The following is a 27,197-nucleotide window of genomic DNA, read 5'->3' as shown; positions in this document are numbered from 1 at the left end:
TTCGGGACAAGTTTTAATTAAGTTGTACAATGTAGATCAATACTTGTTTTGCATCCATTGCAACTTAGGACAGGAATATACTGCTCTGCATGGTTTAATTACAGTGACTGTAATAGAAGGAATTTGGGTATCCTGCCATTTTGTTGGCAGCAGCAGTCCTTCCCCCTCCTTTTTGAAATGGTATACATGTATATTATGGGACATGTTGTTTGTGTCCTGCTTTAAAGAATATTTTAAGATCGCCCCTGTTATCCCATTAAAAAGGAGAAAGCACAGTATGATTTAGGAGCAGCTGGGTATTGATGTTTGACTTCAGCTGGAGCAGGAGAAATTAATGAACCTGAACCTTCAGGAGGGGAAGAGCTGGCTGTTACGGGGTGACATCTGTAATGGGAGATGATAGCAATACTTCTACATCGCTTAGACTGCGGGGTGGAAAGCCACCTGATTTTGTTTCCTTATTTTGAACAGACTTCAGTAAAATCCCCGAGTGTTGTTTCAACTGGATGTCCTCTAATTTGGTAGCATTGTGAGCCCCCAGCTGTGTTTTCTGTTTTAGAAGCAGTACCAGACATGGCAGAACATCTACATGCCCTGTGATAGCATGATGTATTCATAATTGCATCCACTGCAAATATCTAGATAAACAAATATTTTACAAGTGTTTGATGCCAGGGCTGAGGACTAATTTTTCTGCCTCAGTGCTGCCTTCTGGGCTGGTTTTGCATACAATGGGCACAGAGTTGTCAGCTTTCTGTGTAATACAGTGATTAAGACCAACTTGATTCTGATAACTTTGTTTTTTCAGGCTAGATCTGTTGTCCAATCATTTTTTTTATCTTTTTTTTTAATTCTCCTTAACATTTGAAAGGAGCATGCTTTTTATTTTGGTATAATGTACTTCATGTTTTATTACTCTTGCCCCTACGTATATAATATGGTTTGCTATTAAATCCTTATGCTTCTGTACATTTAGGTCTTTGACTCATCAGGGGAAAAAGGCACTTTGAAGCAGAATGCTAATTACAGGAACTCAATCGGTGTGTTTGTATTATAGCGAGCAGGTACCCCGCAAATAGTGTAATTATGATGTCTGAAGAACTCAGTGGGCAACATTTTAATGTTGTCTATGGTGATTGCAGCAGGATGACCTGGGCTGGTGTGAGGGTCTGTATGCCTGGCGTTTGCACCGGTGTGTGTTTGGCTGTGCAGAGACAGCCAGTAAACCTTGTAAGAGTTCCAGGGAAGAGGATTGATATTCCCATTCTTTATAGCTGTACAGACATACCGTTTCTCTACCAATTTTCTAGTACCTACATAAATGGTTTAATTTCTAAAGGAGCGTGTGACATCCTCTACTCATTTCAAGCTTATTCTCGGGCTAGCTCATCACAGGCTTGAAGGTCTTGAAAGTCTGATTTTGAAAACCTCTGGTGGGATTTTTAAAGAATACGTACAGTGGAGACCATGAACTGAAGAGTTGGGGAAATTGGTTCCTTTTCAGGAGGGACATGGGTTCAAAATGTGAGTTTGTGTTATGCAGACAACTATGCTGTTGGAAGCATGTGTTGTAGTTCAGAGAAGGAATTTGTGTGCTTTTATAGTAGAAAGTTCCTCCTAGATTGAGGTTCTGTGTAACAGCTGTGGATTCAGTCTGTTTTTTAACTTGGAGATTTAAAGCCCTGGGTACAAGAGATGACGCTGGGAAGTTCATCACCAAAAGCTGCTATAGTTTTCCTAAGCTGAATTGTGTATGGATTTATTTTTTAATTATTTGACACTTTGTACTCAAGTACTGAGTATTTCAGGCAATATGAGGGAAAATATTGTAAACTCGGGAATAATTTATTGCTCTTTAATGTAACTTGTTTGCTGATTGCTTACCTGACTTAACAGAGCCACACTGCATTTTTGGGTGGAAAAGATGGTGATCCCTTGGATATGTTATAATGAAGTTGTCAAGACTTAGAAAAATTTGCAAGGGAACGAAAATAGTGTACTATTGCCACAGAAAATACTCTGAAAGTTGAATCCACAATAGCTAGGATGCCCTGCACATTGTTTCTCGTTTTGTTTTTGTCTTAAAGGCCTCGTTATGTTAAAGACTCTACCGCCTTAAAAGAAGAAATGTGTGTGTATAAGCCTTGATGTATGAATTTGTGTGTACCTGTATACTGTAGGTCTTGTATATAGTTGTTCCCCTCCCCAAAAGACCAGATCACAAGAACTTAAATCTGGATCTTGCAGAAGTTCAGAGCGTGTGCAGCTTTGTTTCACGGGTAGATCTCAAAGGGTATGACTTCATTGTTAGAGGAGTTATTGTCTTGTTGTTCTGCTTCACAAAAAATCCAACTTCCGTGGTTAATTATAAACAGCCTGTTTACCATAGCCACCCAAATCTTGAAATGTTTACTGAAATTCGTAACCCATACATCTTCCTTAACATTTTTTTCTTATTTACAGTGAATTTACTGGACTCACGCACAGTGATGGGGGATCTAGGATGGATAGCCTACCCAAAAAATGGGGTAAGTCTGTTGTTTACTTTTTCACCCAAATTATACTAATCGTTTCCATTCGGAAAGTATACTACTGGGCTTCAAAATTCCCTGGAGTGATTTGTTGGCAATGGAAAGAAAAAAAAAACAACAAAACACATATGACAACACACTGTGACTGGAAAAATGGAGCTGTGTGGCTGGGGGATTGATATATTTATGCAGTAGAGCCAGTCACAAGTATTAAAATAAATCATGAGTGAGCGCCCTCGCTCCTCCCCTCACCAAAAAAGCCATGAGGTTATTTACATTTTTTTAAGTGATAAATTCTGATTCTTGAGCTTTCGGGGTGCAACAGTTTTCTGCAAGTTTTCTTCTGAAACAGAGTCTGGAGCATTACTGTTCTCTTCAAACAAAGAGAGCTGTTCAGAAATACTTCTAAGGCTCCGGATAAAGTTCTGGCAGCTGACAGCACTGGAACAGGAGGTGAGCTTTAAGCGCCTTGAAGAGCCTGTGTCCCTTCCTTTAATTGTACTGCAGGCTGAAGGAACCTGGCGTCCTAATTTGATACCTGAAATAAATACAGAGCTCAGGTGTGTTAATACTCTTGGCCTGACTGAATCGTGTGAGCAGTTGCTGCTGTGAATTTTGGCCTTGGTTTGACTGGGGCATCCTTGAGGCTCTGATGTATCGGAGAGCTTTGATAGCCTTGCAAGGTTGGTTTCTGCAAAATGTGGAGTGTTCCTGTCAATTTCTAGGAGCCATGAGCACTGTGATGTGAGAAAGCATCCTGAGATAGAAATGCTGCACAGCTGTGCCCTCCAACAAAGCAGCTTTCAGGAATGTGGTATTGTAAGATTTTAGACACCGGCTGAAATGGGCTGCAGAATTGTCTTGCACTCCACTTTGGTTGTCATAAAAATGGTGGCAGTGTTTATATAAAGCACAGTCAACCCCATGCATTTATACTACAGAGCAAATTCAAATCTGGCTTTGATTTTTTTTATCTACAAATAAAATAAGTAGATAAGTGTAGATAAGAGTAGAAATGGCAGCCTCACTCAGACAAGCTGCATGCTTGCAGGCCCTGGTTATGCCAGGAATGTAAAAGCACGTGGGGAGCTTAGTTCATCCTGAACTCGGTTCAAGATGTAAGCCTGTTGCGGTTGGAGTCTTTAGCGATATTTTTTTCTCTTGATTTAAAGATGAGAACTAAACTTGCTCCCCTTGCATGTGTGAGCATCGGAATAACCAGCTCCAGATGTGCTGGCAGAGCAGTATGTTGGCATCTTATCACGCTGCAAAGATCCTGATGTCCACTTCTTAATGTCTGCGTTCTCCCTTTTGAATACTTACCTCAGTATTTTTCCTAGGGTGTAAAGCAGTTGCTGCCTCCAAGTGTCCTTACAGGGATATCAGTAGAGAAATATCTTCTGAACACTTCAGGACTGGTTATCTGGGTCTGTGTGTGTAGATGAGTAAATGAAAAGCTAAATATCTTATCTACAAGCCTCAGTTGTTTTTTCATTATTTAGAGAAACTTTTCTTTATTTACAAGCTCAGTTTCCAAACAGCACCTGGAAGTATACTCATGAATGCCAAATTAATGGTTACTGACTCAATAGGGAGGATTTTTTTCCTTAATTTAACTTCCACAAATACAAAGTGAATCAGGCAGTTGGTTTTTGAGTTTCCAGAAATCTCCTCTTAATCTTCCTTGTTTTCATGGGACGTCATAAAAATCCATGAGCTTAGCCCAGTTGTTTCTTTTGGCCTAATATATTTGCAGTATTTTACAAGTACTGAAAAAGACTTTCCAGGCCTAATTCTTTAACCCCCTTATCTGCTCTGCAGTCAGCTGTTCTGCAGCCATACTGTTGTGCGCTTGATAATTTTAAGATCTACCTTGTGTAAATACTTAACTGTTACTTCACTATTTGAATTAGGAAAGGAGAGGGGAGCTTTGGGATTAGAGATAATGTAGGCTGTTTTTCGAAGTATTCTCAAACAAACTTATCTCAGGACATCTTACAGAAATGTTGGAAGGTCTGTCTGTCTGCACTGTTCCCTATGAAGGAACGGAGCAGAAATCTTGTAGTGTGTAATGCTTTGCAGTACTCCTAGGTGTGGAAACACAGACCACGTACAGATGTGTGGTATTTTGTATTTCCTGTAGAGTCTATTCACATATATTCAAATAGTATTTGGTAGCAATTTCAATAATAATATCGCTCCAGCTGGAGATACATTAGCTTTTGAAGCAGCTTTCACCTCTGTTGCTACTTTTCCACTTGTTTTTTATTATGAATATTGAGGAAATTTAGTCTTTGTCCTAGAACCACATCTGTTAGGAGATTGCATGAGGAGCTCAGCTTCATTAGCTGAGTAAGCTTAGTAAGCTTAGTAAGCATTTAGACTTGGTAGTTTTGTGGAAATGCCTGGGAGAGATTTTCAGTACATCACAGAGGCTCAAGGGGGAAAGTTTTGAGAATAATTTCCCTATTTATTCTTAAAAAAAAAAAAAAAAGGTAAACAGTTGGGTGAGGAGGTCCAGCCATACCAAATGAAGTTGTTTTTGGCAGATCCTTTGTAGTAGGTGTCATATTCTAAATTTGTTGTAGCTGTATGCCATGGTAGTTCATGTGTAGTGAAGCTGTAAGTCATTCCATGCTCCAGAGAGATCCAGCTGCACTCATTTAGCCCGTTGTTCACCTCGTATTTGCTGAACACAAGGAGAAAAATGCGCTCTCTACCTTAGGAAATGAAAGTAGTGGTAGGAGAAGGAGACCAATGCTCCAGCCTGGATACAAATTAGGCTTTAGAGGTATGCCTGTTTCATAGCTCTAATTCCAAATAAAGCACCTCAGCTGCTTTAGTCCCTACGAGATGAGACCTTGGTCTGCCATAAAACAGGCTGTACCAGCTTATCTTTGGGATAATGGGTTTTAGGGGAAAGGATAGAAGCACTTCAGGGTTGTCTCTGCAGAGCTTTGCCTAGCTAGATGCTTATTTGGTATAGATTTTGGCAGTATCCAATATTCTTTCAGCCTTGCTGTGTTTCATTTTTCCTATACTCGTGGAAGGTAAGAAAAATCTCTCTTTATACAGATGGAGCATTGAGAGGCCAGTGGAAATGAAATATGCAGTGGCCAAGCAGGGGTAGAAATGAAGCCTCCTGGAGTGAGGATCCAGATGTTGCTGCAGGCAAAGGTGCTTCTTTCTGCTGGTTCGCCCCAAAGAATTAATGAATCCTGGTAGTTTGTTTTTCTTGTTACCCCAGGATGGCTTTCCTGGCAGTGTGCAGTTCAGCAGTCATGTGTGGCTCTTAAACCTGCTGTTATATCTGTTAAAGCTCGAGTGAAGTCCTCGTAAGGTCAGTGCAGCAGTGGAACTCAGAAAAGGGACCTTCTCCCTGCCAGCTGGACGTGATCGGTGTGGAAATGCCACCCCTTTCACAGCTTGTGAGTAGGGAATCTATCCGAAGGGACAGCTCCCACTTGGCTCTGCAGCTGGAGTAAGTTTGCTTTAATCTGAAGGTGGTTATTGGAATTACCACGGGTTCTATCAGAAAAGCCTGGCCTCCTCTTTATTAAAACCCCTGCCTGTACGGAAGGCCTGCAGAGCCTCTGTTACCTCCAGACTAATTCCTGAAGTGCTGCATAGTGTTATCAACGTTGGGCATACTAGAGGTTTGCATGCATTATGTGCGGCTGGGACAAAAAAGTCTGTTCCCTGCAGAAACTGCTTGTATTTGCCTGTGCCAAATGTATTTTTTATCATAGGGAGACTCATAGAAGTAGGAGGTGCTGTGAGAGAAATAGTTGGGTCAGATCAGACAGCGTTTGCAGGCTGAATTGCTGCGTTACCTCCCTTGATTTGGCAGGAGGCTCTGCGTGATGCATTTGGGCTCCCCGCAAAGCCATAGCAGGGGTGGAAGCTACAAAGAGCTCTGTGTAAACCTGTGCTCTTCCGTCTCCCTCTGACCAGGTAGAAGCACAGCCACTTTTAACAATAACCGGATAATTGCAAAAGTTGCTGATTAAAATAAATGCTGTTTTCACTGGCTTGATTTAGCAATTATGTCTGATGTGTTTCAGTGGCCATGGTAGTGCTGATTTACTTGTTCCAGACCCTGGCTCCTTTCAGGGTTTATTTTTCAAAATTATTTCTTCACAACCTTGGAGCACTATTTTCTTTCCAAATTGGAGCACCTCATACCTGCTTTACTTCTGTACTTTATTCCCATCTCTTCCACCTCACGTTGATTTTCTCGAACTTCCTGTGGCACAGAGCAGGAAAGCCTCCATGCTCCTTGGAGCATTGGCTGTGTGCTGTGGCTCACTGCACAGCTCCACGTTCTGGGATTTTTTAGGCTCAGACACGAAAATAAACATGCGCTGAGGAATCTTGTCCTGCGGAGATGTTAGAGGATGATGGGATCACTCAATTCTTTATTCATTGCAGAAGATGAGAGCGCTAGCTGACTTGCTGCATGTGAATTGCAAGAGGGAAAGCGATTGCCCCCGCTTTTGGTGCTCAGTAAGGACAAATCCTGGAAGCAGGGGGAGTGAATTCAAACGGTTTGATTCTCCAAGTTGTTGTTTTTTTCTGCAGGACTTCAGTAGGTTTGGTTCTTTATTTATTTTGGCGAGGGGTGGGTAGGGGTGAGCAGGGGTGAGCATTTCTGGCTCGTCCTTTTGAGGACGGGTACCCTAGGGTGCCTCTTTGAAGTTAAAAGTAACGGCGCTTTAGATTACTCAGCATGGCTTGCGAATAGATTCATGTTTTTTCTCTGTCGATCTTGGTTCAGATAGAGATTTTAGGCAGGAATCCTGGATTGGAGGCAGTGTTTGCCCTCGGGGTTAGAAATAAAATAAAGGGGGAGGGATAGGGGGAACGGGAGGAGAAGGATTCTTGGCACCATTGAGCTGTGTCGTGTAGCTATGATTATAATTGGCATTTTCAGGGCAGTACTTCTGGCAGCCCGTGTTTTCTCCTGCAAATGCCGCCGCTCGGCTGTGACCAGTGTGGAAGAGGAAGCAGAGGGATATGCTCACATGGCAAGAATACATTTCATACTGCAGCAGGGAGCATACTAGATATAAAAGTAGGACTTAAGTAGGTGAAAAGATACAAAACCCTGCAACTTGGCTATTTATTTGCACATACTTTTGAGCATACACAGATTAGTGAGAAACATGGTCTGCATCTGTGAATTATTTGAAGCAAACTGGGTAATCCAGCTAAGCTGATTCAAGTGAAATTTGATGAAAAGTACTTCGTACTGGTCCAGCTTTGGGGCAAATGTGGGGTTTCCTTCCCGGGAGGTCTCTAATAGCAGGTCAGACTGTCATTTCTCATACTCTGGACATGCAGAGTTGATCTCTTCTGGAGGAGCGAGGAGCAGACCAGATAATCTGTTTTGCCCTCTTCTAGCCCTGCATGCAAACTGCTGTAGATTGGAATCCTCTCCTAACTCTATCTGGGGTAAGGTCTCCTTTTGCAATTCTGATCTCTTGATTTTTTTTTTTCTTGCCCTGCTTACAAACATTGCCATTGTACTCATCCAACACCCTGTATTTAAGACCAGCTTTTCTGATGCCTATAAGAGATCACCTATGGTATGTAGCTTCTTTTAAGGTAGAGTACCTCGTGCTGTAGAACAGTTTTCATTGAACATCCTCACAATTTTATTTTTGTCCTTTCCCTTATCTTTCCCATCTGAAGTTAAATCTTCTCACTCCATTTGAGCGTGTTCTTAAATTTGTTGTCCTGGACTCTTGTCTACCTGCCCTTTGGTTTGTACACTGTTAACATCAATCAAGCCTTCATTTGGTAGCAGCATCTGGCAAGGCATAGGTCTTATTAAAGGAGCTCTAAAATGCCTGGAATACTCCGAAGTACTGTAAAATAAATTAATACTTACAAGATTAAGAATAAAGCAAATCTTTATCTCTGTTAGAACTGTATTACTAGAATTATACATTACTATCCTGGTCTTGAAAACCTACCACAGAAGAAATGAAGGCTGATCCTTCAGTGTATCTTTTTGTAAATACAGTTGTCTGCGTTAGGCTCATCCGGCAAACAATAATCTCCTTTCATGCTAAAAAGTCTTTTTTTATTTCTCCAGTGTCTAAGAATTACATTTGGGGATGAGAGCTTTGAAGAGCTTTATCTTCTAATACCATTGTTTTCTGTGTTACTTTTTTGCCAGTTCCAGAAATATTGGTATCCAACAGCTAGGAACCATACAATTAAAATGTATAAACATAGTGCTGTCATGAAGAATCTGAAATTTTGTAGAATAAAATACTGTCATTACAGAACACATGTGCCACAGCCCAGGGTTTATAAAACATGCATTAGGATTTTATAGCTTATGTTGATGAATTTGTGCTATGTTACTTATGCTACTTACTACTTCATATCCTAAATATATATTTATATATAAATCACTGGAGTACTTACAGTGTAATCACATAATCTGTTTATATGACTTAAAATGCAGTGGCCTTGGTCTTGTCCCCTTTGACTGCATATATTTTTATTTAGATTAATGGCTTTTTTTTGGGAAATAAATTCAGGACCGCAATCTTGTATTTTATTTAGTGTTCTTTTTATAATGGAGGAAAGTTACTTTTCTTTTCATGTTGCTCATTCAGGAAAGCCAGCTCAAAAAGCATGAAATAGAATGAATGCTGACTTCAGGGGAAAAAAAAAAAAAAGCATGGTAAATTTTAGTCTAGAAGGTGAACATTTTAGAGTGCAGAATTCCTGAAAATAGTGTGTTAAAATGGGAGATGCTATTTTGTCTTCATGGCTAGTGGTTGCCTTGTGTATTGGACAGTGAAAGATGACAATAAAAATTAGAGGGCTTTTTGAAGGCCAATCAGCTACCTTAAAACAAAGGAAACTTCAGGATAGCTTTTTGATTGACTTCTGTATAACTACAAACTCCTGGTGTGTGGCTGTTCAAGAAACAGTTCAGCAGCCAAACATGTAAGACTGTTCAAGCAAACTTACTTCTATTTTCAAGCTATTTAATGGGAATGGCCAGGAGTTTCAGAGATTGAAAATGGCAGCTATCGTGCGTGTTGTTTGCTTGACCTGGTTGCAGAAATGGATGTTCTTAAGTTTCTGTAGCCTATGCACACGCATACAAAAGAGGAGGGTGGGACTGGGTTTTTAGCCAGCAAGAGAAAATGCTGGTATTTTAGTTGGAAGCTCTTTTTACCTCAAAATATTTTGGTTTCATACTGTCTTAATTTATCTTAGACTTCTTGATTTTGGGGGAAAAAAAGCATGCTGAGCTATATTATCTAGTGTGTTTCACTAAAGCAGTCAGTAATCATGAGGCCTGTTGGTTTTAATGTTGAAAGTACTGTGGTAAAATCACTGTTCCTTATTTTTATTTCAAGGTAGCTTACTGCAACCACGTCAGTGACGTAGAAAAGTGTTGGGAGTGAACGAGACTTGCATCTTGCAGGGTTTCATCTTCACCTTTTCAGACCTACTCCTGGATGATCTTCATGACTTGTAAGCGGTAATGCAGGGACAAGTTGCCAGATAGCTGCAGGCGGTCAGAATCAGTCCTGGGGCTGGGTAGGCAGCAGGCATTCCCAGTTGTTTCAGCATGCCTCTGCAGAGGGAGGATGAGGAATTGCCTGCTGAGCAGGGCAGCTCCCAGAAGAGGGGCAGCAGTGGGGACGTGTAGAGGTTGCTGATGGCTTTCTAAAAACTGCAGCTGCCAGACCAGGCTGAAACACCCCCAGTGGAGCACTTGATTCACCTCCTTTCGATGCTTTCCAAGAAAGCAAGCAGCAGTAGATAGCTGGCTTTTGCCACAATGCTTTGTGCATTTGACGTGTCTGTTCTTGCTTATGTCTATGCTGCGTTGATTATTCCAGCAAGTGCCAGGGCACTGCTTTGATTATATTAAATTCTTGATTTAATAAAATTTCACTGGTAGAGAAAATCAAGTTGTTCTTTGTATTATGGAAGAGATGTTTAAATTGTTAGAGAAATTACCAATTTTTAAAGCTTGGCTTCACTTCAGGAGTGTGCATCTTATTGACTATGAACTACCTATATGTTGAAACACAGTAAATAGTGTCCTGTAGGTTTGTTACTGTGCTCAAGTAAGAAAAGCCAGGAGCTTGTGAAGCTGTGTGCTTTCTATGGATAATTACCCTCCTTGGGATGCTTTTTTTCTGTAGTATCAAAGGTGAGAATTCTTGGCTTTGAAGCAGGGGCAGGATTGAGTCCTTGTGCTGCAAAAGTTCTCGATAGACTTAAGCAAAAATGTTTTGGGGCCAGTGAACTGGCTCTCATCCTTGAAGGTCTTCCAGTAATATTATTTACCCGTAATGTTGACAGGCCCGTAATGCTGTGCAGCAGATCCAGCTGGCAGGAGACAGCACAGAGTATGTCTTAATGTGATTTGAGATGTTGGTGGGCACTTAATCTATTTGCAGTCCTGTTCCGCTTGCGAGGAAGAGCTGCAGGCTCGATGTTACTCAGCTTAGCTCTTCTCCTGCCTCTCCTTGGGCTGCGAGCTAGTCGAATGATCTGTGAGTGAGGGTTTGAGAATGGGGAGTGGGAGAGGAGGTGTTAACAGGACTTCGGTGTAACTTAAATATCGATTTATTGAAAGCAGTCTTACAGAATTCATTGATTTGTAGGTGTTTGATTTTCTCTGATACATGAAGTGCATGGGCTGCTCTTCAGGAGCAGTCCTGCTACGATGATGAAATCCCATAGCCGCATCCGTACCCATCAGATACCAAGCGGGGTGGGAAAATTGCCTCCTTCTGGAAAGAGGGAGTTAAGCTAGTTATGTCTTCTTCCAGCTTCAGAAGAACTAGCACTTTTTCCTGTGCTGGCAGCCTTTTTCAGTGGGACCTTTGGTTTTTTTGTTAGCTGTTTTTGTGGGTTGTCTTTGCATAGTCAGTCTCCAAACTCCTGGTGCTGACACTGTGGTGCTCCAGGTTTCTTGCTGGAGCCTGGGAGTTATTCCTGAAGTTAATCGCTTGAAGTTTAGAGGACCATCAAAGCGCTGCTGTGTATGGCATCCAGCATTGCTTGCATGTCCTTCGGCTGACAGTAAAGGACAGCAAAAGCGTGGCCCTTGGTCTTCTGTTCAGAAACCTTGGGGGTGTTCAATTTTGTTTCATCACCTTTATTTTCCTCAAAAAGTGGGAAGGTGCACGCTTAAGAGTTCTTTGCCTTGTTTTCAAACCTCCAAACTGTTTGTGACTGGGCAGCTGTTGGAGCTCTGTGCAAAACGTAATTTTAAGTGCTGTTACGAATTGTAGGGCATGCACTGACTGTTTTAGTTGATTGCAATGCAAATGTATAGTAAGCCTGTAAATCGTAGCCGGTGTTGTGATTACAAATCATTACAATAATGCGAGATTATTCAGTTTATTGCAAATCCTTCTAGACTACACAATTAAAGTCATAACCACAAGTATAATCCTGTGAGATAAAGTCACTTCATTATACAGTCTCCTTCTGGTTTACTGTTTGCTTTATTTTGATGCCAGATTGAATAACTGTAGTTAACTTTAGTGGCAGCATCTCTCTTTTTTTGGCTCTGCTAAGTCTGGAGTTTATTGTACATCATTAAAACAAGCTTATTAATATTACATATTTTATATATTATGAATATTATATACTAATGTACATTACATATAATATGAATAGTATATAATAATGCTGTATGTTAATATACAATAACAATATACAAATAATATTAATATTAAATACAGTACTTGGGCAAAGCCCTGATGATTTCAGTTCTAGTACTGAGAAAATCAACCTAAAATGATATAAGTAGTTTTAGAAAAGAATTGCTGATGATCATGCCTATCTCAATAGATGTTTTGTCAGATGATCAGAAAATACAAGACTTGTAGTCACTGGTACCCAGTTGTAGATGGCAGGGTGGGTGACTGAGACCAGGTCAGTAGCTGCAGCCAGCCTGCTGCAGAGATGTAGTGTGGCAGAGTTTATAAAGCCACTGAGCAGGAACAGAGCGAATAGTTAATTCGGAAATGGATTTCAGGCCAGATCAAACCTTGTTGCACAGCTTCAGATACTCATCTCCTTTCTTATACAGTACTTTTTCCCCCCAGCACATTACAGTTCTTGTTTCCAGTGTAAAGAAAACCCAAGTGGGCTAAGGGGTTGCTTTGCCAGCCAGCCAGAGCTTGGTGACTCCCTGTGTTGGAGTGATTCTGATAAATACCCAGATTGAGATAATCAAAACCTATCAGGGGATTTGGTTGTTGCCCTACGTATTAATTTTAATGATAATTGAATATCTGGGCACATTACACAGGCTGTACAGCTCAGCTCCAGGCTTCCCAATCCCTGTGTATTCAATTTTAAAATGTTGCTTATTCAGAGCCTGATATATTTAATTTAGAGGGGTGGTCGTGATGCAGACGAGCTGTACAGATAGACGGGATCTATTGTGTCCTTTGGAGTCGCAGTAACTAAGCCTGGCAGAGCCTGTTTCTCAGAGCTCTATGTGTGTATTGAACTGGCAAATGTCTTTAGCCCCCAGGGGATTTGGTTATGATGCTGCCTGTATAATGTTTGTAAAAGGCTTCTGCTGTGAGGGTTTGTAGAGAAAGCAGGGAAGCCTAAGCAGCCCATGCTTGGTGTTTGCAAAGCTGTTTTGTCTGCCACTTGCCTGCTCCTCTCTTCCGTGCCCCTTTTGAGCACAGGAGCACCCCTGAGCTCTCCTGCTTGTGGGCTTAGCTCTTCCTGGACTAACCTGGGGCACCTTTCCAGGCTAGCAGGGGCCGACCTCCCTGAAGCTGTGTGCGCAGAAGTCCCTGTGCATCTCTCCAGGTGTCACGGGGTCTTCAGCAGAGGCCAAAATCTTTGTGCCAAGCTCTTGGAACGAGAAGCTTTTCCTAGAAGCATCGCCCAGTGCATCTGTCCCTGCTGTAAGAACCCTAAGTGTCCCTGTTGATCAAGAGTAAAGCAAATAACTGAGACCCAAACTGGGTGCTTGTGCCATAGGTTTCTTGTGTTTTCTTGAACGGGAACTAAGCTAGCAGAGACTTGAAGGTTACTTTTTTAAAAAGCAAACAAAGCAGGCAGATGGTCCCTTTCTTTTTTATAATCTTTGTTTTGCCTGTTCAAAAATAAAAGCAGCAAACAGAAAATAATGAAAACAAATCTTTTTCCACACACAATGCTGTGACCAAAACTATTGCTTGGCAATTTTCCTTTCTGTGCTGTGCACACAGATTTAAATCAGATCTGAACTTTCTTCCATATTAGTCTAAATACACAAGTAATCAAAATGAAAATAGGAAAGAAAGTTAGGCGACTCCCTGCTGTTCAAATATGTTAATTGCAAATCATTGGCATTCTAGGCATGCTGTTTCTCACTGAGTTATAGCTTCCTTGCTTGTGGAGTAAAACAATCAATTAAAACCACTATCATAGTATTTGCAAGTTCTCATTTAGAAATAAGAACAGATTTATGAATGGGTGAGCTGAAGGTAATGGTGACTTCATGGGATTTAAGGCCACTGGGGCTATTATGGTCATGTAGTTTGGTCTCCTGTGGCATGCAGGGTGTAGAAACTTGTACAGGGGTCCTTGCAACAGGTCTCAAACTTTGCTTTGACCTACTTTGTATCTTTTGGACAGGGATTTCTTCCTTAAGTCTTCCGATTATGGGGAATCCACGGTATCCCTTTGTATCTTGTGGCAACAACAAGCTGTCTTTAATACAAGACAAACTGATCTTTCTAGTCTGAACTGGTAAAATTTCAGTTCTCAATGCCTTCTCTTGCTAATTTTACAGATACCTACCCATTATCTTTCTACTTCTCTTCCCTCTGCCCCTTTTAAGCAATTAATGGCCACAAGCAAGTTAGCCACATCCCAGCCTTCTCTTCAAATGTGTGTTTTTTTTTTTTTAACAGATTTTTTTCCTGCTGTAAAGCAGGTTTTTGATCTCTTGAGCAGTTGTGGACTTTTTCTGGGCTCTTCACAATTCGTTGACATCCTTGTTGAAGTGTTGCCATTTGAAATGAAAGTGGCTTTCTGGCAGTGGCCTTAGTGAAGTGTTGCATTATCTTTTTGTTTGCCTCTGTGAAGGAAGGGCAAAAGAAAAAAAACCCTTGCACTGGAAGCCAAGTAGAAGTGAAGAGGGAATTTTAGTGGCTGTTCAAGTGGATGCTGTGACAGAGGAGCTGAGGTGTGGTGCTAGATATATCTATGACCTGAAACTGCATGCAGGAGCTGACCTGTGTGCTTGGTTATTTGTGAAGAGGGGTGCAAGGGAGATCTATGGGGGACACCTCCCACTAGACCAGGTTGCTCAAAGTCCCATCCAGCCTGGCTTTCAATGTAATCCTGCTGCCTCCTAAAACCCTAAAAAAAAAAACAGGTAGGGTTCAGCCCTTGGCTCAGCATCAGCTTTTGTTCAGGTAAAGGTTTCATGCCTGCAAAGCCAAATCCCATACAGCATCTCAGGACTTTGCATTCCTGAGCAAAACACATTTGTGTGGCCCACAGCTGTGCTTGTGTGTGAGGGTGTACATGCCACACACTGCAGAGGGAGGGATGATAGCTTTAAAACGTGTATGATAAGGAGGTGGTTTGGGAGAAAACAGGGAGAAAGGGTAAAGATACAACAGCAGGTTTTGTGTCTGCCTTCTGAATGGTTCATTCTTTTATTTAATGTAAAATTTCTTCCACAGCTTAGTGCTTTAAGGTTTTTTTTGTGAACAGTAACATATAGATGAGAGCACATATTATTAGAAAGCTTTAGGTATTGTACGCTATGGGGGCATCTTTTCAACATTCCTTTAGCGTTCTAACTTTCTGTAGATGTGTGTTTTGGTACGAAGAATGATGTAAATTCACCACATAACCCGTAGAAGTGTTGTTTCTTATGCTAACTAGTTTTTCATATGAGAATTACAATTTTTATTTATTTTCAAAGTGCCTCATCCCTTTCCTTTCAAATTTCAATGCTTTGTGAAACACATCCAGTTTCAGCCAGAGGAAAGTCTAAAGTCGAGGAGACAAAGATTGAAAGGGGGTTGATTTCATGGTTTAACTGCTAAATAATAATGAAATTGAGTTTGTAATTTCATGTTTGTGTGAAGTGGTCGATCAGTTCATTTTGCAGAGTGATGGTAAGCTGTAGAATAGGGATAAATAATCATCTTTAGTCTCTGTGCTGAGTACTGCCTTTCTTCCAGGGTACTTCTGAAGATTATTTAAAACTATTTGTTTCACCAGAAATTCAAGCTTGAGATGAGGTTTATCTTGCCTGGCAGTAAAATGCTGGCTGTAAAGTGCACAAAACCGAGAGCAGCTTGCCTTCAGTGAGGGACCGGCTGTGCAGGTGTCTCACGCGAGCTGCTTACGGTTTTCTGACAGGCCCTCGGTGGAAACCCTGAAATGAAACAGCAGAGTCTTACTCTACCACTCCAACTTGTAACGTGCTGTTAATCCAAGTGTACCCTGGTGTGGTGGTTTTACTCAGGTGGACAGCCAAGCTCCACCACGGTCGCTCTCTCACTCCCCCTTTCCCTTTGAGGGACCACAGCCTTAAGCTGCGAGGCCCTTATCCAACATGGGGCAGCTTCTGGATTCTTCTTATGGAAGCCACCCCTACAGCCTCCCCACTACCAGAACCTTGCCATGTAAACCCACTACACCTGGATGGAAAAAAAAAAAAAAGGTAACATGAGCTCGTTGCTAACTTGAGCAAGCAAGGACTTTGCAGTAGTCCGAATGGTTCGTTTTCTGTTCTGGCTTTCTTGATAGCTTCTTCTCTGAGGTGTATGTCTACCCGTACGTGCTCAGCATTTGTCTTCTTCCCCTCTGTGCCTCAGGGCCGCAGGCCTGCAACAGGCCCTGGCCATAACCTGGTGAGAGGAACATGTGCAGGCCTTGAATGCTGCATACTCTTACGCTCGGTCTCTGTTCCAGCATGTTGGTGGCTGCTTTAAATCCCTCACTGAGTCAGTGGATGCACAGGGCTGACCATGGGCTGGGCTTCCTGAGCAGATACTTTCTGCTGAAACTCATCCAGAGCCCTCTTGAAGGTTTCAAATGATGGAGGTGCAGCTCCCATGGCAAGTTCTCCCTGTGGCTGGCTATCCTCACCACTTCAAATAACTAACCTGGACCTTACCTTTTCTTCAAAAGTCTTTAACTTTGATTTTCAGTTCCTGGATCTTCTAGTTAGGTGAAAAGAACAATCTAATAACAAAAATATTCTTTTTGTGTAGGTGTCGCAGTATCAACTGCAGTTGATCAAGCAAAGGGTTGTATACCTGATGGTTAGGTAAATTTCTTGCAGTTACTTCTTGTAAAGCAGCTTTCCCAGACTTTGCAATATCACAGCTGTTTGCTGAAACAGCATTTATTTTTGAACTGCAGACATCTCAACTCAAAATTTAGCAAGTGCTTGTATTTGCTTTTTCTAGCCGTGGCATGTTGATGTTCAATTGGTTTTTCAGAGGTTGTCAGAGACTCGGAAAGAGCACGTGGAGTAGTGGCTGCAGGTCAGGAAAAATAATTGACAACATAGAGAACCTCTTCAGAAATGCATCTTCTGAGATAGGCAGGGCTTAGGATATCCATCATTTAACAATTCTCCCCTCAAACAAAAAAAAACGTCAGCAACACCTCCATATTTCTTCAGTTCCAGATTTAAAGATTCATTGAGGGCCAGTTTGCGTCTCAGTCTCATGCTTCCCTGCAATTCCAGTGCTATATTTTAAAAGTAACATAAGACTGATGCAGTGGGAATTAAATCCCACTGAATAAAAAGTAACTAAAAGTTACATTATGTTGTAGAATAAGCATGACAAGCAACCACATGTATAATTTATTACCTATAGTGGGTAAGTACTTAACAACAGTCATAATAAACTCATTCTGTTCATTCATTTTTAGATCTTAGCATACTGATTCAGACCTTAACTGAAAGTGAATATACAATCAATGTGAGTCTTTTTATGCTGGTTTAATAATGTAGGACTGTTGAGGATCTTTAATTAAATAATTATTCTTTGTTCAATCAGGATAGATTGCCTCACTATAGGGATTGCAGGAAAGAACATGCAAAATCCACCCTAAACTGATCACGGTTTAGCTACTTACACTGGATTACAGTAAGTGATGGTCTTTGTTGCACAAAGTAAGAGCAATGCAAAAGCCAGGAAAAATTGTCAGATATTAAAAATGTAATGCCCAATTCCGATGTGATCAAAGGAAAGCACACTAAGACCCAATTCGATGGTGTGGTGAACAAAGTTACAGCTGTTTGACAAATGGGAAAAGTGCATTTTCTACAGGGTTCAGGTTCCAACAGTTTTCTTTGGTTTTGGTAACAGTTGTAAGGTGCTCAGCACTTAGGAAGTAGAGCTTGCCTCCTTTAGCTGCCTACCTAGGAAATGGCCCTTCAGAAAACCTGGCTTTCGTTTTTTAACTAGTAACCTCACGTATTAAAGAGGTGGCAAATGGAGCTGTTAGGAGGAGGTACAATAAATTGCCTGGTGTATATGCCTGCTGTGCAGAGCGATTCCCAGAAGAGGATCTGCACAGGCAGACCAGCCTTCACATTTCTTCTGTCTGGGTGAGTTGGAAACGCAAAATCTGCCTGGCATGGGGGCTGCTGCTCGTAGCAGCACACAAGGCTGACTTCAGATGGCCCCTGCCGCCGTGGCATGTCATTAACGCAGCTCACGGTGACTGGACTGAGAGGACTTCAGTGTTTATTAGGGGAATATAATCATTTAAGCCTGAATAAGCTTCAAAGCACTAATGTGGCTGTTTGGCCAACATAAATGAGATGTAAATTTGTGCTGAATAGCCGCTGATTACAGAAAGATGATTAATGCAAAATTTGAAATTGATTTATGGGTGCAGTTGTCAGGGCCTAAGCCATGAATGTAATATTATCTTGATGAAAAGCTTTGGGTAAATTAGAATCCAGGGAGCAGGGGTAAAACAATGCATTTGCTGGAGGGCCTGATATGGTGTAAGGGTTGTCTGTAATCTAGTCAAATTTGGGGTATGCCTGAGAGGTTAGGCTTTTCCTGCGTAGCACATGGATAATTATATCACTTCTCCTGAAACATTAGGAAAAAGAGGAGTTTAATCTGTTTTATTTTCATTAAATGGACTTTTTAGTCAAGTAATTTTTTTCTTTTACTGGAAAATCTTTAAAAATAAGTGTTCTCACTTTCAGGACATTCTAGGTTGCTGATGACAATGATGAAGATTAATGATTTAGCGTAGTTTTTGCAAGAAGCATGTTCCATCTCATCCCTCACCAATTTCCACTAGTGCATGCAGGAATAGGCCAAATGGTTTGTATTACTCCAATTGTAGGCAATTAGAAGCCCCAAATTAGTTTTTATGTTAAGACATACAGTAGTTTTAATGTTAGGACATACAGTAAAAAGGAAGACTTCCTTTCTTGCTTGCTGCTTTTGAAAATGGTTCTGTGAACCTGTTGGTATCATCAGATGACGAGTTACACAAAGACTATCCCAAAAACTCCGACAATCCAAGCATTTGGTTATAAATCTAAAATGTGTGTCATATTGTGCTGAGTCCTTCTGAAAATCTGCCTCCGTCAGTCTTCTGGTGTTGAACTGCGTGTTGTCAACATTGCTTTTTACAGCATTTGTTAAATTGTTCTGCAATGACTGTTACATTAAACAGGGAAAAATGATTTAATGGTATTGTGTTTCTCCATTGCCACTTTCATGCTCATATTCATTGTTGCTGTGTCGATTGCTGGACAGCAGTGTGAAATGTATGCTTAATTCAGATGCAGGAAGAATTTCAAACCTTAAAAGAAAAAAAAAAAAGGAGGAGGGGGGTGCGAGTACCACAGTGCTTTGTTCTGGGAACAGGTCAGAGCAGCCTCTGATTAGGCATGCTGGAGAGGGGCTGATGCTCCTTTTTATTTCAGTTGCTGTAACCTCCAGCTGGGTTCTCCTTCCAGTTGGATTTCAGTCCTGACATCGTTCATTGATCATGCAAATGATCAAAGTCTGAGCAAAACTTCTGTCCCATTTTCATTTTCCTATTACATCTTGGAGCACAGCACTGAAGTCTAGGTGACTTTGTCCTCACGTTACTTCACTTTCAGCAACTTTATTTGTGCAGCTCTCCAAGCGGATAATATATTTCATCGTAAGCATGTTCTGCAGATATTTTTTAATGATTTAATTGCTCTTCTTTCTTGCAGGCTTCTAGGGTGGGATTTGCTTTAGCAAATTACTGCTTATGTTTTAAGATGCTATCTCAGCTTTACAGACATCTGCGTTCATAGTCATCTTGTCAGTAGTGTGGAGTAAGCCAGGAATTACCAAACCAGTGTGCTGTATTACAGTAGGAAGTCTCTTGCAGTACCTACTGCAGAAATGAAAGAGAAAGGTGTGGCACCAAACTTTGCATGTGCATTACAGATATAAGAAAATATGTAGGGATCATTCGGGTAGCAAATTCAACGGTTTAAATCATAGGAGTTGATGATTATGAAGTTCTCCATACAGCTTCAGGTAACTTCTGCTGCTTCTGCTGTCTTCTCATTTAGCACATCTTGAAAGGAGCAGTCTTGCTTAGTCTTATGCTCATTTCAGCATGGGTCTTCCTATTCGGTGTTTTTCCTTAGCTTTCTGAGTAACTTGTGTGCAAACTTTAATTTACATTGCTTTGGGAGGGACGGGGACTTCTAGCAGTCATGACTGTGCACATGGGACCTTGAAAGCTTAACCCAGGTGAAGTTATGAAGATTCAAAACACCACAAAAGACAAGAGAGTACACTCAAATGCTTAGATTCTTATGTCTAAAACTTGCAGTTTCTTAAGCAGATTGCTGCTGGTGAGTTGTCTTCTGAGTGTTGGAGTGAGAGATTGGCAGCACTGGAGCTGGGATATGGACCATGATGGTGTTTAACAGTCACCCAATTCCTTTCCAGCCTAGGTCTGTTTTGTAGTGGAAAAGTGACATTATAACCCACCATCTTTATTAATTTCCATCCTGACATCGGTTGCAGAGCAAGCAGAACATAAAGCCTTGGTGTCTAGTGAAACTGAGCCTTAGTAAATCTGGATGCAGTGGCAAATAGCCTCTAATATGGGTTAACGCCTGTTTTTCTGCTCTTAACACCTTTGCTGTCCACCTGTTGGAAATAATCTTTCAGGTCACGTCTGGTTGTACTTTTAAAGCTGCTGCAGTGAAACTTTGCATTTAAGTTTGGGGAGTGAGGGTGGTGGAAGCACGTATTAAAGTCTGTCACTTGTGGAATAGGGAATACGTGTGTTCACTGGTTAATAAAAAGATAAAGGAAAAAAGTTTGCTAGTCAAATGGGGCATGTCTGAAAGCCATTTTGTACTTCCAGTTCCTACCTTCCCCCTCTTGGCAATTTACAATTTACTCTCTCCCTTACTTCTGTTCTAGTTTATGAAAAATGCTTCTTTACTGGTGGCTAGAAAATTTACTGGAATAAGTGGGGAAGCTCACATTTACCTCAGGTAATTTAGAACTTGGTCCCAAGATATTTGAAAGATGTGGTAACCAGACTGTTCAGCTTGGGGACCAGAGTAGAGCAGCGCTGTGAGAAACAGACAACTGCAATCCAGTAGGAAAACATGAGAAATGTAGCCCCAAAGTTGTGGTATTCTTGTTTGTACGTATGTATTTATTTTCCTAGTTGGACAAATTGAGAGGTATGTGCCAAACCACCAGAAAACGCTCAGTTCCTTCTCTGGAAACTTTGCTTTTTGGATCTATTTCTTCAGACCAAATTTTTGGTTCAGATTAATCGGATCCTTTTCTACCCTCTGTCTGGTCTCTATTAAGTTTTTTGCTTGACTAGTAGCTGTTGTCAGTAGGAATATCCATCTATATGAATGCCTTGGTTGTAAAATTGCCCATCCCTCTGAGGTTTGAGCCCTGGGAGGGGAAGGGGAGGATCATATTTAGGGAAATGGCAGGATCCCCAGTGATTACGATTGCTCCTGGTATTTAAGGTTTGAATAAACACCAGGCCAAATACTATTTTCATTGAACTCGCTGCAGTTCTCTTTTGATGTTGGCTCCTGCCCTTAAAATGAACTCCAGAAATGAGGAAATAGAAGCTGTGTAGGAATCTCTGCACCTTTCATCATAAAAGTGGTGTTGCAAAATAAAAGTCTATCTGTACAAACAATCTCTTTTATTTTGGAAGGTGAAATTTAAAAAGTGTATTTGAGTTTGAAAGAAATAGTTTGGGATATTCTACAACAGTTTATACTTCTTTTTTTTCTAACCTCTATTTTTTCTCATATAAATTCAGGAAGAGAAGATGCCAAATACCTGTTTGAAGAGGCTATCAAAATCGCTTGTTTTCCCCTTTGCTGATTTTTATCCTGTTCCCTCCTTTCCTAATTTGATCTGAGCTCATGAATGGTTTCAGCCTCCTTTGTTGCTTTGAACTTGTAATTCACTGGAAGGAGTCACCTGGCTGGGGTTGGTGTCCTCCTGCTGTCCGAGTGGTGCAGGAGTGGCAGCAGGGCAGTGCAGCGAGCAAGGACCCTGGTTGAGGGTGGTGTCCCAGCGCAGCGTTTGGACTTCAGACTTCCAGAACTGAAGATCTAAGTGATGTGGTGCATTGTAGGGCTTGTTATAAAACTGGTGGTACTGGTGGCAGGCTTGGAAGCAGTTGAAATTTGGGGCCAGTGCGTCTAAGTGGTGTTTTGTAGCAGACAAGATGGGGGACATGAGCACTGTTATTGTACAGCTGACGCAGCCCTAAAAAACCTTCTGCACTACAGAAAAGGATGCGTGGTGCTCTGCCTGGCTTCCACTAGGGACTTAGCCTTATGTTACCTCACCGAAGTCAATGAAATCACACAGAGGAGAGCCTGCTCAGATGCTCTTCTTATTTGCTTTATCTTAGTAAAATGATAGCAGGTAGAAAGCTGGCAGGCAGCTAAAAAAAATAAACCTGAAGTTTTTGGGTTTTGTGATGGGGAGAGCAGTGAAAGGAGAGAAGGTGCAGGCTGCTGGAGGAAGTCGAGCAGCGGGTGGAAATGTGTGTGTGGCAGCTGAGCTGGGGGCTATTGATCAGCAGCCAGGTCTTAAGATCAGCTGCCTGAAAAGCAGTTGAATAGGCTGCCCAAATACTACAGGAATGAATTGCACAAAGCTGAGTGTGCTGGCCTGCCCTTCTGGAAAGGCACCAGGCTTCCCCGTATAAAACTTGCCACAGGAGCTGAATTTCCCCCCACCACGCCACTAGTGTGCTCATGCTCAGCAGGACCTTGGGGCAAAATCACCCTTCTCTGTGGGCAGAATTGTGTGGGGCATCATGGATGCTTTCCCGTGTTGAAAGCCTGCAGTGTGACATCTATGTCAGGCTTGCAGGGTCCAGGTTTAGCGTGGGTGCTGCTGTGGGGACCCTTCCAGCACGGCTGGTGAGCTGCAGGGAGTGGAGTGTGACAGAAGGGACAGCTTACACCCTTGGGTTGTTTTGCCGTGTCCAAGCAGCTAGTTATGAAACTCGCCCTTCTTTTTCGAGGTTCGAGGCCTTCCCTCGAGGAAGGGAGAGCTGTGTGAGGCTGTCTCAGCTGGGTTAGCACGTGTTGGACCCGTGCACTAGTCCTGCAAGTTGTCTGGGAGATTCATCTGCCTCGACAACTTGGTTAAAGAGTGCTGCAAGCCGATGCTTGTTAATCGAGCAGCATGCCATTAGTTTCTGAAGGGGAGTCTGTGAACTGGCCCATATGTTGCCAGAAGGCTGAGAACGTTGTTTTGATGCATTTTCACTGAATTTTACAGTTAGAGGTATGTGGAGCTCTAGCTCTTTGCCCAATAGAAAAGAAAAGGCTAGGAAAAGCAAAACTCCATTCAGGGTATGGAGCTGGTGGGCAAGTGCAGGGGAAAGAGGCCAGAGCCACTACTGAAGCTTGATATTGAGAGACAAGAGGCAGAGAATTGGGTATCTCACAGAGAAGGACCAAGTGTAACAGGGAAAAAAAGGCACAGGGCAGGATGATGTGCAGAAGGAAACATAATAATTTTTCTGCAGAGGCAAAAGAATGAAAATATCTAAATCCTCTTCCAGTTTTACATCTTGGTGTCAGCAGACAGCTGAATTACCACACGTATGTTGTACGGTTCCATGCAGTGGGGTAAGGAGTGGGAGAAGGTGAGCCTTGTGCCAGAGAGCCTGTGAAATGGGTAGTGAGAGCACAAGTAGCTTAGACAATCCTTAGGGGGATGGAGGGAGGGAGGGAATCCTGCTGGAAAGCTTTCTGGGAAGTCCTGGGAACCACTTTTAACGCTCCTAGGCTTCCTTTTGCTCTTACTCTTAGGATTTAGTTAAATGTCTAACTTCTTTTAGCAGCTTTAAAATGTGCAGAATTAAGAAAGGCTTAAAATTTGCACACCAGCTTTGGTGGCTACTTCAGATGGAGGCCTGTAACAAAACTAATCTTAAAAAAAAAAAGCCAAACAACAGCAAACAAAAGCTTTGAAATCTTCATCTCCAGCGTCAGAACTTGTTTTTGGGGCGGCAGCCTGGTGCTGTGCTGTGGTAGCACATTGCAGTCCTGGAATCCCAGAGCTTAGAAACAAGCCTGAGCGGCAGGCAGCTGGTGAATGAGTTTTTAAATTGTCCATTTAACCCAAGGCTGCTCCACTGACTGCTTTTTTAGCTTTTATATATGTATTCGTTAGATGTGTGATATCTTTGGCCTTTCCACGGGCAGACAGCCTGCATGAATTGCATGCTTGCTATTGATGGAGCTGAGTGCAGTCTTTAGCTTCTGTTAACTCGCTAGCAGTGGTGTACTGGAAGTTTCTGATTCAGAAATAGGTCTTCTATAAATGATTTAACATCAGGCCATTGAAATGCGTTTGTTTTCCTTCTTACAGCTATTAAAGACTTAGAGAAAACATTTAGCACCAAATTAATGTTGCATTTTTGTTTTAATCCTGCAGATGGGGTTGATTTATATTTCAAAAATATGTGCTGCAGAGAGGAATTAAAACGTTACACATTTTTTCAGTTGTACTTATTATTTTTTAACACAAATATTTTCAGCTAGATGCTGTCATTTTAATGCGTTGAGTTTTCTTTTTCATTAACTATTATGGAGCAGCATTTCATCCTGCAGAGGTTCTAGCTAGTTTTTCTTCCTTCGTTGTTCAAGGTGGCTGTCTGAGGTCTGCAATAACTGGGAAGCTGGGACTAGGCAGAAGGTGCAGGTTCTCTTTTCCCCTATCTCCCTCTCATGGAGGGATGTGAAAGCAGAACGGCGGTCTCGGGGGTGAGGCAAACCCAGCTGCACTAATTGGAAGAGAAAGACGTGGTGCACTCCTACATGCAGATAGGAAAGCAGAAGATGGGATTAAATGGCAGAGCAGAGGTTTTATGCAATAGAGGCTGCTCCGATATGATCTACTTGATCCTCCCGTGAGGACTACACGGAGATAAGCAGCCCTAACTCATTAGCACCTCCCTTTCCTCTTGCTCTCGGATTGCTTTAGGTTTGATGGCAGGTGGTGATGGAAGGACTTCTTTGAGCTGGGGTTCACTGCTGGAAACGCAGCACATCCTGAGGTCTGAGATGTTAAGTGACGTTTGTTACACCTGAAATTACACCTCAGCTCAGTGTGTTTATGCTTGGACCTTCCTATTCAACGTCGTGCTGTCAGTGGGTGAAAGCAACCATGAGAGCCACTGGATTTCCTTTCTGAACAACCGAGCTTTCCTCCACTAATACAGCTCTTGGAGCAGCTACAGAAAGGAGCTTAATTTGTGACTCTGGAGAGCATTATAGTTGTCCGTGTAAATCTAAATTAAAATAAGTATTTTTTCTGAGTTTTTTTGGTATACCTTCAAGATAGATCGCTAAAGATCCGATTGCAACATTATGGTCCCTGCAGACATCAGTTTTCGGAAAGAAATGTACATCAGATACCCTATAAATGTCATATGGAGTTGCATTGTGCATTCTGTGGCCATCTGTACCCATCCCCACTCACTGAAACTGTTTGGTCTCAGCTATTTCCAGCTCTTGGACGCTTTTCACCACCTCCTGTCAGAGGCAAATACCTCCAGTATCTGCTGGTCGATGTGCTGGTTCGAGCGATCCTCTGACCTTCGCCAGAAAGAGCAAAGGTTTGCAGTCATTCAGGTCATCACAGTCTTTTCTGGGCTCGCCTGGCAGAGGCAGCAGGGACTTCTGCATCAGCTGGCAGGGGTGTGGAAGGACACCCTCCTCCTCCTCCAGCAGAATCACTGGTGTGAGAACAGACCTTGTGCTTATATAGTCTCATGTTAAATGAGGTGGCGTGGTATGGATGGCGTGCTGAACACGTAAATGCACTAGTGCAGAGTGGTATTTTTCTGTTTTTTTCATATCATGTCTGCAAACCCACCCTATATTCTGGGACTTGGAGAAGCTATTGGCAGATTTGTGCTGTCCTCTACACTCTTTTTCTGTGGCACTCTGCGTAATTGTTGACTGCTTCTCCCCAAAGTTAGACACAAATCCTGCACAGGTCTGCCCAGCTTTAGCCTTAGGCATCTCCAGCAAAGTCTGCGGCGCTGTCAAGGGGGATAAAGCGACAGTAGAATGGTGGCCTGTTTAAGCCCAGGGTTGTATGGAAGATTTTGAAATGAAAATGCTGCATAGCATGAGAAAAAAATCCTGAATTTAGGTTCCTTGCTCAGAAGAGTGGTGATGCATGTGGACTCTGCACGTCGTAGCAGTCACATCTTCTGCTAAAATTGCAGAAGTCTGCACTTTTACCTCCCAGGTCAGGGAGGAAGAGTATGTGGAAGAGAGGAAATGTTTTTCTGCTGATGGTATTTATAACTCATTTTAGACTGTAGCATTATGTTATGTTTTTTATGCCACTCGTTGCCGCCATATTCACATAAAATTTAAGAAAAGCGTATCCCTGAAAAAATGTCATTATTATGTTGACTTTGAGGGTGTTCCCTGTCAGCTCTGCAGTAATGATATCTGGGTTGAGAAGGCTCTCGACTTCATCTCAGGTGGTATTTCCAATAAAATATTGGCCTTTGGCCTTAGAAAATATTCAGCTTGTATTAGCTTGTATCGAAGTACCTTTAAATTATGTTCTGTGCGCTTGCTTTGAGCTCTGTCCACAGCTAAGATTAGAAGCAGGCAGCAACACTGAGCAGAGGCACTGGGAGGATGGAAGAGGCTTTGGGAATTCAGCCCTAGCAGATGAGCAGGTCAAAACTAGGAGAGAGGAACAAAGTTGAAATCATCGCTGGTTCTCCTGAGTTCTTGACTGTATGTGGGTTAATCTAATCTCTTAATGCGGTACCACAGTTGTCAAAAGCAGACAGGAGACATTAATGTTGCTTGTTTCTATTGGAGGCCCTGTTGTAGTGCTGGACCAGGAGAAAACATTTCTTCCAAGGGATTCACTTTTGTGCGTGACCAAATTAAAGCGAAAAAGCAGTTGTTACAATTGCCATAAACAGCTGGGAGAAATTATCTGGAGCTCTTTAAAAACCCGCATAGCATGCTCAGAGCAGCTCAAGTCTTGCAGATCCTGTAACCACCTCTATTGAAAGTATTCTGCTGTTTCACGAGCAGAAACTCCTCTGATTAGCACTCGTGGGGAGCAAAGGCCCATTTATTTCATGCACAACTGCTGA

The 27,197-nt window shown here is 42.0% G+C and overlaps 1 protein-coding gene across 17 annotated transcripts in view; it reads left to right on the top strand.

The window, feature by feature from the left end:
• Positions 1-27,197, top strand: part of EPHA5 (EPH receptor A5) — a 200,058-nt gene that overhangs the window by 12,430 nt on the left and 160,431 nt on the right. For all 17 annotated transcript variants that reach the window (XM_080589545.1, XM_080589538.1, XM_080589550.1 and 14 more), the window contains exon 2: positions 2,464-2,528. In XM_080589545.1, the coding sequence (XP_080445671.1) occupies positions 2,464-2,528 (65 nt within the window). The remainder of the gene's footprint in view (positions 1-2,463; positions 2,529-27,197) is intronic.

The sequence above is a fragment of the Anser brachyrhynchus genome (genome assembly GCF_964034855.1).
Source record: "Anser brachyrhynchus genome assembly, chromosome: 4".
NCBI lineage: Eukaryota > Metazoa > Chordata > Aves > Anseriformes > Anatidae > Anser > Anser brachyrhynchus.
Note: the sequence above shows the minus strand (reverse complement) of the source record. Positions and strands in the feature narration are given on the sequence as shown.